This window comes from Lissotriton helveticus, chromosome 2_1 (genome assembly GCF_964261635.1).
Source record: "Lissotriton helveticus chromosome 2_1, aLisHel1.1, whole genome shotgun sequence".
In the NCBI taxonomy this organism is placed as follows: Eukaryota; Metazoa; Chordata; class Amphibia; order Caudata; family Salamandridae; genus Lissotriton; species Lissotriton helveticus.
Window position 1 is genome coordinate 913,348,812 of NC_136059.1, and position 14,575 is coordinate 913,363,386.

The window sequence follows — 14,575 nt, forward strand, 5'->3', positions numbered from 1 at the left end:
CAAGGTGAAAGCCAGGCATCCCGCCGCGAGGGGCCGTTGTGGAGATTAAGCAAGCTATTGCCCAGAGTCGCAGAGTGTGAACCCGTGAATCGAGTAGGCACCGGAGCGAGAATTGTCGAATCCATGGACATTTTAGGACTCAAGACCCCGCCGAGCCGGGAATTGAACCCTGGTCCCGGGCTGACCTCTGCTTCCAGGTCTGCCTCCTCTAACCAGTGAGCCACACTTCTCCACCAAAATGTAGTATTCTAACATGGTGCATGCTCAGTATTCCACGGCACCGATGGAACGTGCATTAGAACAATTCTTTCGCAATAATCCACAATAATGGAGGTTGTACGACTTACATCCAATGACACACGCCGCTAAGATTACACCCAAAGTTTTCAGCTTGAATCATGCAGTGCCAAAGTTAATCGTCCCTGCACGCCCCGTGCGCGTTATCAGACGAGGGGCCCTGTCTTCGTATACATACATAAAGTTTTCAGCCTGAAATGTGCATCACCAAGGGTTAATCTTCCTCTCGCGCTCCTCGCGTGTTACAGGATGACGAGCCACGGCGCCCCCGGTCGCCTAGCAACGCCCCGGACGTTCCCGGTGCACACAAGGCAGATTCTTACATCTTTCAGAGCATATCTGTAAGGTAATCCCGCACCCGGGATCTGACTCATGCCAGATGGAAGACGGTACTTCGGCCCATCTCTCCCCCCATTCGAATCTGTTTTGTGCACATACAGGTGAGCCACCACACGCCGATCCTCAGATTATGCCACACTCCCGGGGTATGCACCTTTACATGGATTGGTCTCCTACTTGGTCATTCTATCACGCTGACATGTTAATTTAAAATCGCGCTGAGGCACTTAATTACGCTGTCCTGCTATTTTAACCGCGCTGAGACACGATTCATCCCCCTTAATCTTGCTCGGCAGCATCTCACATCTTTTTAATCACACCGCGCTGAGACACGATTTATCCCCCTACGGTTTCATTCTCACTCAGCAGCTTTTCGCATCGTTTCATAAATGAGCAGGCACAAGCATAGTGGGCTTTCATTCATTGCATGGTCATGTCTCAACTTTTCACTTCCCTTTTAAAACTGTGTAAACACACAAGCCACCCCGTTCTCTCGTAGTTGGCTTCACACTAGATACCATGCTAACGAACTACATGGATATCTCGCAGCCTTGCCTTAATGATTCACTACTTGGCCGGCATGTTTAATCTCACTAGAGGTACTCCTTGTATTTAAACTCGATTCAAGCTTCCACGCCCTGGCATTGATTCTAATTCCTTTCCTTCCAGTGGCCACGGATTGACTCGCCTACCAGGCCAAGACCTTCTCGACCCCCGAGGGTGAGTAATGCTAACCCCCCCCCCCCCCCCCCCCCCACCACCACCAAGCAGCAACTCTCTGATGCGCTGTTTTTGCATTAATTTGCCACACACCACATCATCTTAATTTCTCCTTTCAGTGGTGACTCAGCCATCCATACCTTCAAGGCCAGCAATCTTCGAGCCTTTCTAGGGTGAGTAAAAGCCCATTTTTAGCTATGCATCTCCATTGAGAGCATTTCTCTGGCAACCTCTCATAATCAATCAATCAATCAATCATGCCATTTGTATAGCGCACTACTCACCCGGGAGGGTCTCAAGGCGCTTGGGGGGAGGGGTATGCTACTGCTCGAACAGCCAGGTCTTGAGTTGTTTCCTGAAGGCGAGATGGTCCTGGGTCAGCCGAAGGTGGATGGGGAGGGAGTTCCAAGTCTTGGCAGCCAGGTAAGAGAAGGATCTTCCTCCGGCGGTGGCTCTTCGGATGCGTGGTACGGCTGCGAGGGCGAGGCTGGTGGACCGTAGCTGGCGGGTGGGCGTGTAGAAGGTCAGGCGGTCGTTGAGGTACTTGGGGCCCAGGTCGTGGAGAGACTTGTGTGCGTGGGTGAGGAGCCTGAACGTGATCCTCTTGTCGACGGGGAGCCAGTGCAGGTTCCTCAGGTGGCTGGAGATGTGGCTGCGTCGGGGGACATCCAGGATGAGTCGGGGGGAGGCGTTCTGGATGCGCTGGAGTCTTGTCTGTAGCTTGGCTGTGGTTCCGGCGTAGAGTGCGTTTCCGTAGTCCAGTCGGCTGGTGACGAGTGCCTGGGTGACAGTCTTCCTGGTCTCGGTCGGGATCCAGCGGAAGATCTTGCGAAGCATACGCAGGGTGTTGAAGCACGATGAGGAGACGGCGTTGACTTGTCTGGTCATCGAGAGGGAGGGGTCCAGGATGAAGCCCAGGTTGCGTGCGTGGTCGGTTGGCTTGGGTGCGGTGCCCAGGGCTGGGGGCCACCAGGAGTCGTCCCAGGCGGAGGGCGAAGATCCCAGGATGAGGACTTCCGTCTTGTCCGAGTTCAGTTTCAGGCAGCTGTCCTTCATCCACTCGGCGACGTCTTTCATCCCTTCGTGTAGGCAGGTTCTGGCGGTGTCGGGGTCTCAGGTGAGGGAAGAGGATCAGCTGGGTGTCGTCGGCGTAAGAGATGATGTTGAGGTTGTGCTGGCGTGCGATGGCTGCGAGAGGTTTCATGTAGATGTTGAAGAGGGTGGGGCTGATTGAAGATCCTTGCGGGACGCCGCAGATGACTTCGGTGGCCTCGGAGCAAAACGGGGGGAGGCGGACTCTTTGTGTTCTTCCGGCGAGGAACGAGATGATCCACTCCAGTGCCTTCTCTTGGATACCGATGTTGCTGAGGCGCTGGACTAGGGTGCGGTGGCGCAGACCGTGTCGAACGCAGCGGAGAGGTCCAGGAGGATGAGGGCCACTGTTTCCCCCTTGTCGAGCAGGGTCCGGATGTCGTTGGTGGCTGCGATGAGGGCGGTCTCGGTGCTGTGGTTGGCTCTGAAGCCAGACTGCGAGGGGTCGAGGGATCCGTTCGTCTCGAGGAAGGCGGTCAGCTGTCTGTTGACGATACACATTCCTTTATTCTTAGGCTGTCATCTAAAGGCAACAACCCCCCCCCCCCCTCCTTTCTCCCGTCGTCAGGAAGGCCCGTTGTGACCACCCACTGGGGTACTGCTAGGGTGGAAACGTCGGCGTACTTCTAAACTCAGATTTTGCAGGATTCCTTCAGACTGAGGATAGGATTCACTGTATCATCAAACCTCTGACTCCCCAAACTGTACATATGCCAAACTGTACATATGCTTGCACTGTATATATTGTTCACCCTTTGGAGCACTATAAGCACTTGTGTCACTTCACTTGCCACTTATGTGTAAATTTCCTGTTGACAGCATTTATTTCTCTTTGTTTACTGTGGATATCATTGAATGATGTAATTCGGATAAAAGTAACAATTTGAGTCGATTGTCTCACTCTCAATCCTTCTGAACCTCTTTTGGTCGGATTATCTGTTTAATAAGTAACGACAGTGAGTTACTGTGTTTGAGCTATCAGATATTGTGTGTAGAGGTTGTGTTATAATTTCATGCTACTCGTTGAGCATCTATTATTAACGAATAGTTTCTTACCTGTCGGTGTAGTTTTGCAGCTTGAAGATCTTTCTGGATTCACTATGCTGTGCATATTCCGCAATCTGGTGGTTGGGTCCGAAATCGTAGTCTTTTTTTCTCTTTTTTTTTTGGTGTACCTTCGGTGACGTCGGCATGCTTCCTGCGGAAGCTCCCACCCTTGAGCGCCATCTTCAGATTCTTTTTTCTCTTTTGTGTCCCTGTAGTGAATCCATGGCTATGTTTGTTAATCCTTTTTCCAACGTAAATCTTTTCACGTATCTTGTAAGCTTCAACTTGCTCTCTATTCCATGTGTTTCCACCCTCTTCTCCAGCCTCATCTTTCTGGCGGAGGCGGGTGGGTTCGCTAGTGAATCCAGAAAGATCTTCAAGGTGCAAAACTACACCGACAGGTAAGAAACTATTCGTTTTGCAGCGTGAATCTTTCTGGATTCACTATGCTGTGCATAGATTTTGTAGCGGTTTTGTTACTTTGGTGGCGGTTGGGTGGAAGATGAGCGTTGGTTGTTGAATATATGTTGAAGCACTCTTTGTCCTACTTGTGCTTCTTTGTTCATTTGTACATCCACGCAATAGTGCTTAGTGAACGTGTGCACTGAAGCCCATGTTGCCGCTAGGCATATGTCCTGAATTGGTGTGTTGGCCAGAAAGGCAATTGTTGCTCCTTTCTTCCTGGTTGAGTGGGCCTGCGCCCCTCCTGTTAGCTTCTGCCCCACTTGCTTGAGGCAGAATTGTATTGTTTGTGCGATCCACCGAGCTATGGTGTTCTTAGTCACTGGTCTACCCAGGTAACTGTTTGCGAAGGACACGAAGAACTGTTTTGTTTTCCTGTGTTCCTTCGTCCTTTCAATGTAGTGCATTACTGCCCTTCTTGCGTCTAGAGCGTGGAGCGCCCTCTCAGCGCTTGTCGTGGAGTTCTGGAAGAAGCTAGGAATGTGAATACTCTGATTCATGTGGAACCTTGACACCACCTTTGGCATTACGTGCGGGTCTGTTCTCATCACGACCCTGTCACTGTGTATCTGAATGTAGGGTTCTTGCAGTGTTAGTGCCTGTAGTTCGCTCACCCTGAGTAGCGAGGTAATCGCTACCAGAAAGGCCGCTTTCATTGTCAGCATTTGCAGTGATGCCTTGTGGATGGGTTCGAAAGGCGCTTTCATGAGCTCTGTCAGTACCACATTCAGGTTCCATGCCGGCGGCTGCATCCTTTTTGGTGGCGCTATTCTCTTTGCTCCTTCCAGGTATCTTCTTACTACCCTTGATCTGAAGAAGCTTCTCCCAGTTACTCCCCTTGTGTATGCCACAATTGCTGCCAAGTGTACCCTTAGCGAGGATGAGCTTAGTTTGGCTTTTAGTAGGTGCGTGAGGTATCTTAGCACCGTTGATTCCTTGGTCAGCTTCCTCTCCAGCCTTTTCTTTCTGCACCATAGAGTGAATCTTTTCCATTTTTCCCCATAGCATTTACGTGTGCTGGGCCTCCTTGCCTCTCGCAATGCCTTCAGGGTGCTCACTGGGAGTTTTAGGTGTGCGAACTCTAAGTCCTCAGGAGCGAAGCCGTTGGGCTGAGACCCTCCGGCTCTGGGTGTAGAATTTCTCCGTTCTGCATGGAGAGTAGATCCTTTCTTTTTGAGAACTTGTGGGGTGGACCCTACTTCATCTCCATAATCTGTGAATACCAGGTCTGCCTGGCCCATTGAGTTGTCACCAGGATCAGTGTCATGTTGCTTATCCTGCACTTGTTGAGCACCTTGGGGATCAATGGTATCGGGGGGGGGAAAAGTGTAGGCAAATGTTTTTGACCAGCTTATCCATAGGGCATTCCCCTGGGATTGTTCCTCTAGTTGTCTGGATGTAAAGTACTGGCATTTTGCATTCAGGCGTGTTGCAAACAGATCTATTGTTGGGGTGCCCCATCTCCTGAATAGTTTCTCTGTTTCCTGATTGTTGAGTTCCCACTCGTGGGATGCTGAAGTCTGCTGCTGAGCCAATCCGCCTCCACATTGTCCTTCCCTGGTAGGCAAGCAGATCTATTTCAAATGGTATTGCCCATCTCCATATCTCTTGCGCTAGGCTGGACAGAGGGAACGACTGAGTCCCTCCCTGCTTGTTGATGTAGAACATTGTTGTTGTGTTGTCCGTTTGTATCAACACCTTCCGTTTGTACAGCTGTTTCTGGAAGGCCTTCAGGGCAAGTAACACGGTCTTCAGTTCCAGGTAATTGATGTGTCTGACCGCGTCCGCTGGTGCCCACAGACCCCTCACTCTGAGCCTGTTCATGTGCGCGCCCCATCCCTTCTGGGATGCGCCTGTGGTGATGGTCACAGTTGGGTTTGGTGGAGTTAGAGGCTTCCCTACTGTAATGTTCTTTTTGGTCCACCACTTCATCTCTTCCTGCACTCCGTGCGTTACAACCACTAGATCCTCCCAACTTCCTGTAGCTTGTGACCATTGTTGTTGCAGCCATTCTTGGAGTGGCTTCATGTGTAGGCGTACATTGGGGACCAGGTGTATGGCATGACACCATCATCCCCATGATCTTGCTCACTGTCAGAGCTTGCCCCTTCTGGAAGTGGCGATTCTCCCTTAGTAGGCTGAGCGTCCTCCTTTCGCTGGGTAACACCCTGCATTGGATCGTGTTGATCTGTGCCCCCAGGAAGATCTTCACCTGCTCAGGCTCCGTTGAGGATTTTCCCCAGTGTATGGAGAATCCCAGGTCCATCAGCGTGTTTGTGACTCGCTGTGCATGTTCCTCGCATGTTTTGCGAGAGTTCGCCTTTATGAGCCAATCGTCTAGGTAGGGGTACACATGGACCCCCTCTCTTCGCAGATGTGCGGCCACTGCTGCGAGGCATTTTGTGAACACCCTTGGAGCGGACTTTAGACCGAAAGCCAGGGTTGTGAATTGGTAGTGACCCTGGTTTACTGTGATTCTTCGCATGTGCTTGTGCTGCCTGTTCTCTGGTATGTGCAGGTATGCATCTTTGAGGTCCACGGTGGACATGAAATCCCCTTCTCTTATTTGTGGGATGACCTCCTGTAGGGACGTCATCTTGAACTTTTGAGTCTTTATATGTTTGTTTAGGAAGCGTAGGTCTAGGATGGGTCTTAGGCTTTCGTCCACCTTTGGTACCAAGAAGAAGTTGGAGTACACTCCCCTGTTCCTTTCTCTGAATGGGACCGGTTCGATGGCTTCCTTCCGGAGGAGTTCCTGAGCTTCTTCTCGGAGCAGCGTTAGCTCCCTTCCCGAGTGCTCTTTTTTCTTTGGTCTTCTGCTTGTCGGCCTCTTTTCCAACTCTATGCAGTATTTGAACTGTATGATGTTGAGTATCCACTTGTCTGTGGTTGTTTATCTCCATTCCTGGAGGAAAAATATTAGTCTGCCGCCCACTGGTGTTACATGTTCCTTTGTGCCTTGCCCGTGTAACCCTCTCCCCTTTGCTTTTCTGTGCTCTTCCCTCGGAGGGCTTAAGTGGGGGAGCTTAAGTGCGAAGTCACTTAGAGGGGGGGTTGCTCACCGCCTCTCCTTCACTGGCCTCGGCCGTTTCCCCTCCCGCGAAAGGACTGGCCCCTGTTCTGGTAGTGCCAGGTGTGCTTCTGCTGACCCTGCGGACCCAGATTGTCATCCTGGTGGAACGCCTGGTGCGATGTTCCCAGCGGGTTACCACCTCTTCCGTTTGGCCTCCTTGCTGGAGTGCCTCTTCTCATCCCTCTGAAATGCAGGGCCCCCATGGACCTCTCAGTTTTGTTATCCTTCTTTAGTTGGGTGAGCTTCTCATCAACCGGGGCGCCGAACAGCGATTCTCCGTTGAATGGAGTGTTCAGGATGTTGTTCTGAACCTCTGTCTTGAAGCCTGAGATCTTGAGCCAGGCTTGCCTTCTCTCTGTGATCCCTATAGCCATCTGTCTGCTGGGGGTTTCTGCACCGTCCAAGGCTGTCTTCAGGCAAGAGTTCACAATGTTTTTTCCCTCTGTGTGGCTCTCTGCTGGAATTGCTCTGGGAGGTGTTTGAGCAATGGCCCCACCTCGTCCCAATGTTGATATTGGTGCCTGTTCAGGAGTACGTTGGAGTTTGCCATCCGCCAGTGCATTGCCGCTTTTCTTTCGATCTTTCTGCCTGTTAGGTCCATCCTCCTGCTCTCCTTGTCAGGTGGTGGCCCAGATGTTGTCGGGACGTTGGCCCTACTCCTTGCAGTTGCAGCGATAATTGAGTCTGCTGTGACGGACCCCTTGATGTAGGGGGTCCTGGGAGGAGAACTTTTACTTCTTCTCCATCCTTGGCATGACGGATCTGCAAGTCGCAGGTTCCTTAAATGCTTCTTTCCCTTGGTCCATGACACTCTTCAGCATGGGCAGGAACTGGCTCCTTGTCTGCGTGTGGAGCAAGGTTTCCAGCAAGAAATCCGCTTACGGCTTCTCTTCCTCCAACTTAACCCCATAAGCTGCAGCTGCCTTCTTGATGACCTCATAATAGGCCCCAATGTCATCAGGCAGCGAAGGCCTCGAGGGGTATGTCTCTACAGCATCCTCCGGGTTTTCGGCGTCGATGTCCTGCCAGTCCAGGTCTTGACCCATCGAGGATCCCGAGTCGTAGCTCGAACGCTGATCCCCATATTCCCCCTCGGTGTAATAGAGGTCTTCCTCTTCTCCCTGATCCGAGGGCCCTGGAGTTTTCGGCGGCTCTTCGGCGTCGAACTCCTCGTGCTCCTCTAGATCGGCGACGTCCGTCGCGGGCTTCGAGGGGATCCTGTAGCTTCTCATCTTATCTTCGAAGTCTTTCTTCCTTTGGAGGATGTAATCCATCTCGGCCTCTGCCTTCTTTTCTTCCTCTCCATCTGCGCGGCATGCTTGGCGGCGAGCATTTCGGCTGCCCTCTTTGACTGCATCGTCGACGTGGTTTACGACTCCTCCCTCGAAGTCGAGGTGGCTCTTTCGGGGACCTGCTTCGACGACCTTGGCTTTTTGCCGGTCGTCGCCTTCTTGGAGTCCTTTACAAAGGATCCGCTGGACTGTTTTTCGGAGGATGCAGCTTCGGTCGTCGAGGTTTTCGGCCGGTGCTCCTTTCAAGGCTCTAGACTCTGATTTTCGAGAGTCTGCCTCTGGCTTTCGAGGCCCTGTCGAGGGTTTCGGGGTCGTAGACTCTCCTACCTTGTCTGATGTTTTCTTATCGGTCTCTGCAACCGTGGAGATATCAGGTCCTTCGGCGATGTTGTCCTCGTCGTCGGTGGAGAGGCCCAGTTCGTACAGCGACGGTGACTGGCCCTTGCCCTGCATCGTGTGGTGAGCTATCCTCTGCTTCTCTCGAATTCTGAGTGTCTTTGGAGTGAACACGGAGCAGGCGTTGCAGTTCTTGCTCCCGTGGTCGACGGGCAGGAAGAGGTTGGAGACCGGGTGCTGGTCCTTCTGCGCGTACTTGTGATGGCAGTTACAGCAGAATTTAAAGGGTGTATTGTCCATTACTGCGCTCAGGGGGCCCCCTGGGCACGCATTCCCCATCTGGCATCGAAGATCTCGAGTTACTTCTCCTCCTTCGTCGTCCCGGCTTTGATGGTCTACTTCTAGTCTTTTCAAGTCCTTTTCTGTAGAATTTCGGCGTTATCTTCTTTTCTCCTTCAAATTTTCTGGAGCTTCACGCGACGATCCACACCCAATGGCGGAAAAAATAATCTGAAGATGGCGCCCAAGGGTGAATACTCACATATGCCATCTGGCATGATCGATTAGCAGTATGCAGGAGGCCATGAGGCCCAGCAGCTTCAGGGTCATGCAGACCGGAAACCAGGATAGAGGCCGAAAGATCAGAATCAGAGCCTGAATATCCTGGATTCGCCGTTCGGCAGGATAGACTCGAAAGTGTGTTGTATCCAGAACCACTCCGATGAAGAGGAGCTTCTGAGAGGGGATGAGGTGCGACTTCAGCACATTGATGGAGAACACCAACAAATGCAGGAGGTCGGCCGTAGTTTGGAGGTGGGAAAAGACTGCCCGGGCTAGCCCGCCTTCAACAGCCAGTCGTCGAGATAGAGGAAGACTGGAACCCCTGATCTCCGCAGATGTTTTGGACATCCCCAGAGAAACCAGTTGTCCTCAACCAGGCGTGGCGACGGAGCGCCACTGTCGTGGAAATCGCCCTGCCCAGCGAGTCGGTGGTGTCAAGGCCTCAACGAATAGTGAACTTGGCTGCATCCCTCCCTTCAGCAATAGCTTGAGAGAGCACTGTCCGGGCCTCCTCCGGACATTGAGGCAGCACACGCGCCACCGTATCCCACACAGAGTGGGAATAACGGCCCAAGAGGCATGCAGTGCTCACAGCCCGCAGCCCAGAACTGGCAGAAGAAAAAAAATCTTCTTACCGAATTGCTCCAGTTTCTTGTATTCTATGTCCGGTGGTGCGGTAGGAAATGCACCCAGGACGCAGAGACTTGGACAACCAAGCTCTCAGGGGTAGGGTGTTAGGAGAGAACAATGGGGTTGCCCGGGGCCGGGCGATGGGCCACGTTCCTATCCACTGGAGCCCCTGTGTTGGGCCTGGACCAGGTGCCCAAAAGAATGTCTGAAAGTGCATCATTAAAAGGCAGCAGTGGCTCCGCAGAGGTAGCCGCCGGCTGAAGCACTTCTGTCAAGAGGTTAGTCCTGACAGCCACTGAAGGGAGGTGGAGGGCCTTGGCCGCCCTACGCAACACTTCTGCGTAGGTCACACCCTCTTCCGTAGCCACGGTAGGAGGAGACAGCATGCCAAGGTCAGGAGAGGTATCAAGACCACTGGCATCCCCCAATTCCTCTGCCCAGTCCGGGTAAAACTCACATCGAGCTGTGAGAGGGTCCTCAGTCCCCTCCCAGTTGTCCCCTTCCTCGGAAAGCTGATAAACAGGCCAAAAATAAGGAGGCTGGACATTGGGATAGAAATCCCCATCAGGGACGGAATCGAGCGACGCCGTTCAGGTGCAGTGTCCACATAGGGCTGAAAACTGGGCCGATGTTGTTTGGCGGGCTGGGCGACGTCAGAGGTAGTGCCAGTGGGGTCGACGTTGGTGGAGGTGTCACAAGGTCAAACTGCGTCGACCGGAATCCAAGTCCAGATCCACAGGGTCCTGCAGTGCCGGAGTCGACAGCGATGCTGGGGCTAGAGCAGCTGACAGTAAAGAGCTAGAACCCCCAGCCAGTCCCGCGGGGCATGAAGGCACACCAGAGAGGCCCGGCGGCTTCTTTGACTTCTTGGATTGCTTCGCCTTACCTGACCCTGAGTGTGAAGACTTCGATCCCGAAGAACGATGGTGATGGCTCCGGGACCGGTCTCTCGACCTCCTACCGGACCGGCACCTTGAGCGGCGCGGAGCCGACTGCCAGACTTCAAGCAACTTTCGGGACCGCTCCCACAAAGTCTTTTGGGGACAACTCGGGGTCGTGTTCGCGCCCCAGGCAGTAAAGAAGCACGCGGTGGGGTCCGTCACCAACATCATGACATGACAGTTCCTGCAGGACTTGAAGTCGGGCATCCCTTCTGCACCAGAAGTCGGTAGATTAAAAAAATGGAGACAAAAAGCCTTGAAAAGCTCAGTCAAAAAGTGACTGGGGGTACCGCTCTCTCCTTATCTGCGATTGCTGGCACAGAAAAAGAAAGGACGGAGGTCAGCATGCGAGGGCGGCGTCTAAGTAGCTGCCGCAACATCATCTCGGCAACCACGATGCCAATGAACGATGCAGAGCCGCACAACGCCACCTTCCGATGCGCAGAGGTACTGCTGACGAAAACTTTTCAGATCCAGTCTGACACCTGGGGGTAATCCTAAGGTAAGGAATCTATCACCAACGTGTTTCTTTCAGATAAAATATTCAATGAACACCTTTGTTAAAATTTGAAATAAACAGTGCTGTGAATCGGATACAAGGCTGGGACATTCAACTTTTAGGTTTACATTGGCTCTGAGTGTTATCTAAGGGAGTTGATGGAGATGGGTTCCAGACCGCCACACAATAAACCAGAGGTGGCCTACTAAACTACACAACACTGCAGATGAAAGTCAGATGAAAGAGGAATACCATAGAACTAGATGGCCTGAATGGTGATGAGGATTTCGTAAGGTTTTAGACTACTTCCTTTTATGCCATTTACATGTCTCTTTCTACACCATGCTATCCCATTTGTTTTCCCTGTAGCCCAGTTGTCGTTTAAAATGAGAACTCAAATTACTCAAGGAGAAGGGAAGCTTGCTCTAGCGCTGTCTGTAGTGTATCTGTTATGTGCATTTGAGGAAATTCAATGCTACTGCTGCACCCTTCTGGTGTGCTTGAGGATAGCTTACACAGCTGTTTCATGAAATTCAGAATAGTAATCTTCAGACAGGCCTACAAACTATCTGGTTCAGAATACAAAACATTGAACAGATATTACATTCGGTATAATGAATAAAAACCCTTAACACATTATTTTGTGGAAGTTCCAATGTATATTTACATGCTAGACCGTTCATCATTAGCTACTTAAAATGTAGATAATTACAAAGAAGCAACCAAGACCGAAAAGGATTACTACTGAGGAGGGCACAGCTTCCTGGTAAACATTAAGGGAACCTTTAGGAAGGTATCTTAAAATCCTATAGTGTGTTGGGAGGAACAGAAATCATTCACAGTAGGCTTCAATATCCCACAACTCCCATCACACACGGACGTACCGTAATCAAACATTAAGGAATTGTAAAACGGCAAACTAAAAATGAACTGAAGCCTTCGTTCACTTCAGTCCTGCGTCTATTGTAAGCAAACATTGTATTATAAAGAATTAATAGAAGGAAATGTTAGTGGATCGAATCTATTTCACCAAAAACCTACATTTGATTCCACTCCATGACGAGTATTTACTAATTCAAGCCCTGCAACACTTGTGTGTAAATGCATTGGTCGCATTTGAACACCATTCCTTTATTTCACAGAGGTAGGTCTACTACTGTTAACTAGACCTAACTCACCAATAGGTAAATTGTAACATTTCTGTGTGGCATACTCAAAAGTTCTTTTTTTCTCCACATTCGAGAAACGATCTCAAAAAGATGGCCGAGGAGTCTAAATGCAGCTTCTGTAAGTAGGTCTTCATGCTGAGACATATGACAGACTCTTCGCTGCTTTTAAATCCAGATATGAGACGCTTTTGGAAGGTGAGAGATCATTACTTGGTTATGGACAGGAGGTGTGGTAACCTGATCTTGCAGGTGTGGTTCTCATAATAACTGTGTCAGCTCAACGGTAATTAATTTTTGTTTGACACTGCACTCTTCTGAAAATGGAAAATACGTGTAGAGAACATCCCCACAGAGATTTGTGTGCAATCAAGATAAAAAGCTATTTACTTAATGCAAGACGGTCTGGAAGCAACATCTTAAATCAATTTGGATTTTTAGTATTAAAGTGCAATTCAAATTAATTTATTTCTCTAATCCATCTAAATGTCTCTAGCACAATAATGCAAAAATAATTTTGCATTTCATATTTTGTTGACTGCTTACGGTTCAAGAACAAAAACTAAGTGTTATTTTTATGCTAAAGATTCCACAACATATAATTTACAGTTGAAGTTAAATCCGGCAAGAAGCAATGCTTACCAATTCTGTCAGGAAGGACCTCCAATGCTGAAACTCGCTCATCCTTGTTGAGTTCTAATCCATAGACACAGTCAAATCCATCATATTTGATTAGATAAAGAGAAGGATTAACTGGAACTTGATCCAATACCGTTCCTTTCCACTGTGTTAAAGTCCCACTGCCTTCTTTCCACCCATGCTGTATTCTGCAACCTACAATGTTTCTTCGGGGTTGGGAAATAGGTTTGCTTGGTCCAACATTGTTTCGATGTTTCCTGCATATGCGAGCAGAGAAGAACAGACAAAAAACACAGCAATATGTTAACCTGTTACACGTCATAATCTGAGTTCAACTGTACTCTTTCAAAGAAATGTAAAAATGTTAGGAGGATTTCAACTCAGTGACTTCGTTGAAGCTCCAACTTAGTTCAAATCAATACAAAGATGCAACTCATTTATAAACTTTTGTGTATTTTAACACTGCATTTCCACAGCTACTTTGGCCATTTGGCTACAGATTTACTGAATAACAGTAAGCCATTCTTAATTTGGCAGGCAGTAATCAAGAAGATGGCATGAAGCCCAACAGGTCTTGGCTATGTGAGATGTATTGGCTTTGCTAATGTGTTTAGCTATGTTGCAAACCGTTGAAAGTAATGTAAAAAAAGCTGTATGCCACAGCCAGCGCTGTCCGTGTTATATCGCTTTTTTAAGTTATGCTGCACTGAAGCTAGCACGGCTTTATAATATGACTAACAAACATTGATAACGCCAATAGATCTTGCATAGGCGGGACCTATTGGCTTTAGCAATGCTTCGTATGGAATGCCATATGGTGTGTTATAAGTATTTATCTTGTGTTTACAATGGCGGACGTGCTAATGCTACAGAATGGAGAATGCCCTTGCCAAAGTGTTGGTGTGTCCAGATTCAGAAGCATTTTAGGACCATTGAAAAACGGTGAAAATGTGCCATATAAATGCGCTGAACATAAGTTGTACATAGACAAAAGTCTAATAGGTTACAGCTTTTATTACAGTGATGCTGTATACGGTGTGTTACTTTGGGTGCAATGGTTACAAAAGAACCAAAAAAGCAATATCTGACTTCCTATTTAGTAGTAAAATATAGCAATAATCGGTGTTCAGTGGTTTTCCTGGACATTTTGACCCCTGTGCCACTGCACCTGCTGCACCATTAAAATTATGACTAGTGCGTGCTAGGATAAATGATGAAATCTTCTATATCCAGTGATATATGTGTTCCGAAAAAGGCACAGTTGCAGACATACTACATAATTATTGTGTAGCTAAACAAACACAAAAGCTTTCACAAAAAATGCCTTTACACTAATCCAACTCTCCAAAACAAGTTGCCACAGATGACACAAATAAAGAATATGCTTTGCGAATCAAAATGAAAACAAAGCATTGTTAAATTGTGTTACAATGTGGCTGTCTCTTTTCTGTGAAAATATCTTATCCTGTGCTTGACAGTAA

The 14,575-nt window shown here is 49.3% G+C and overlaps 1 protein-coding gene across 8 annotated transcripts in view; it reads right to left on the bottom strand.

Moving 5' to 3' along the window:
* SPIN1 (spindlin 1) overlaps window positions 1-14,575 on the bottom strand; it is a 252,334-nt gene that overhangs the window by 49,535 nt on the left and 188,224 nt on the right. For all 8 annotated transcript variants that reach the window (XM_078675657.1, XM_078675653.1, XM_078675655.1 and 5 more), the window contains one exon: window positions 13,098-13,351. In XM_078675657.1, coding sequence (XP_078531783.1) covers window positions 13,098-13,351 — 254 coding nt within the window. The remainder of the gene's footprint in view (window positions 1-13,097; window positions 13,352-14,575) is intronic.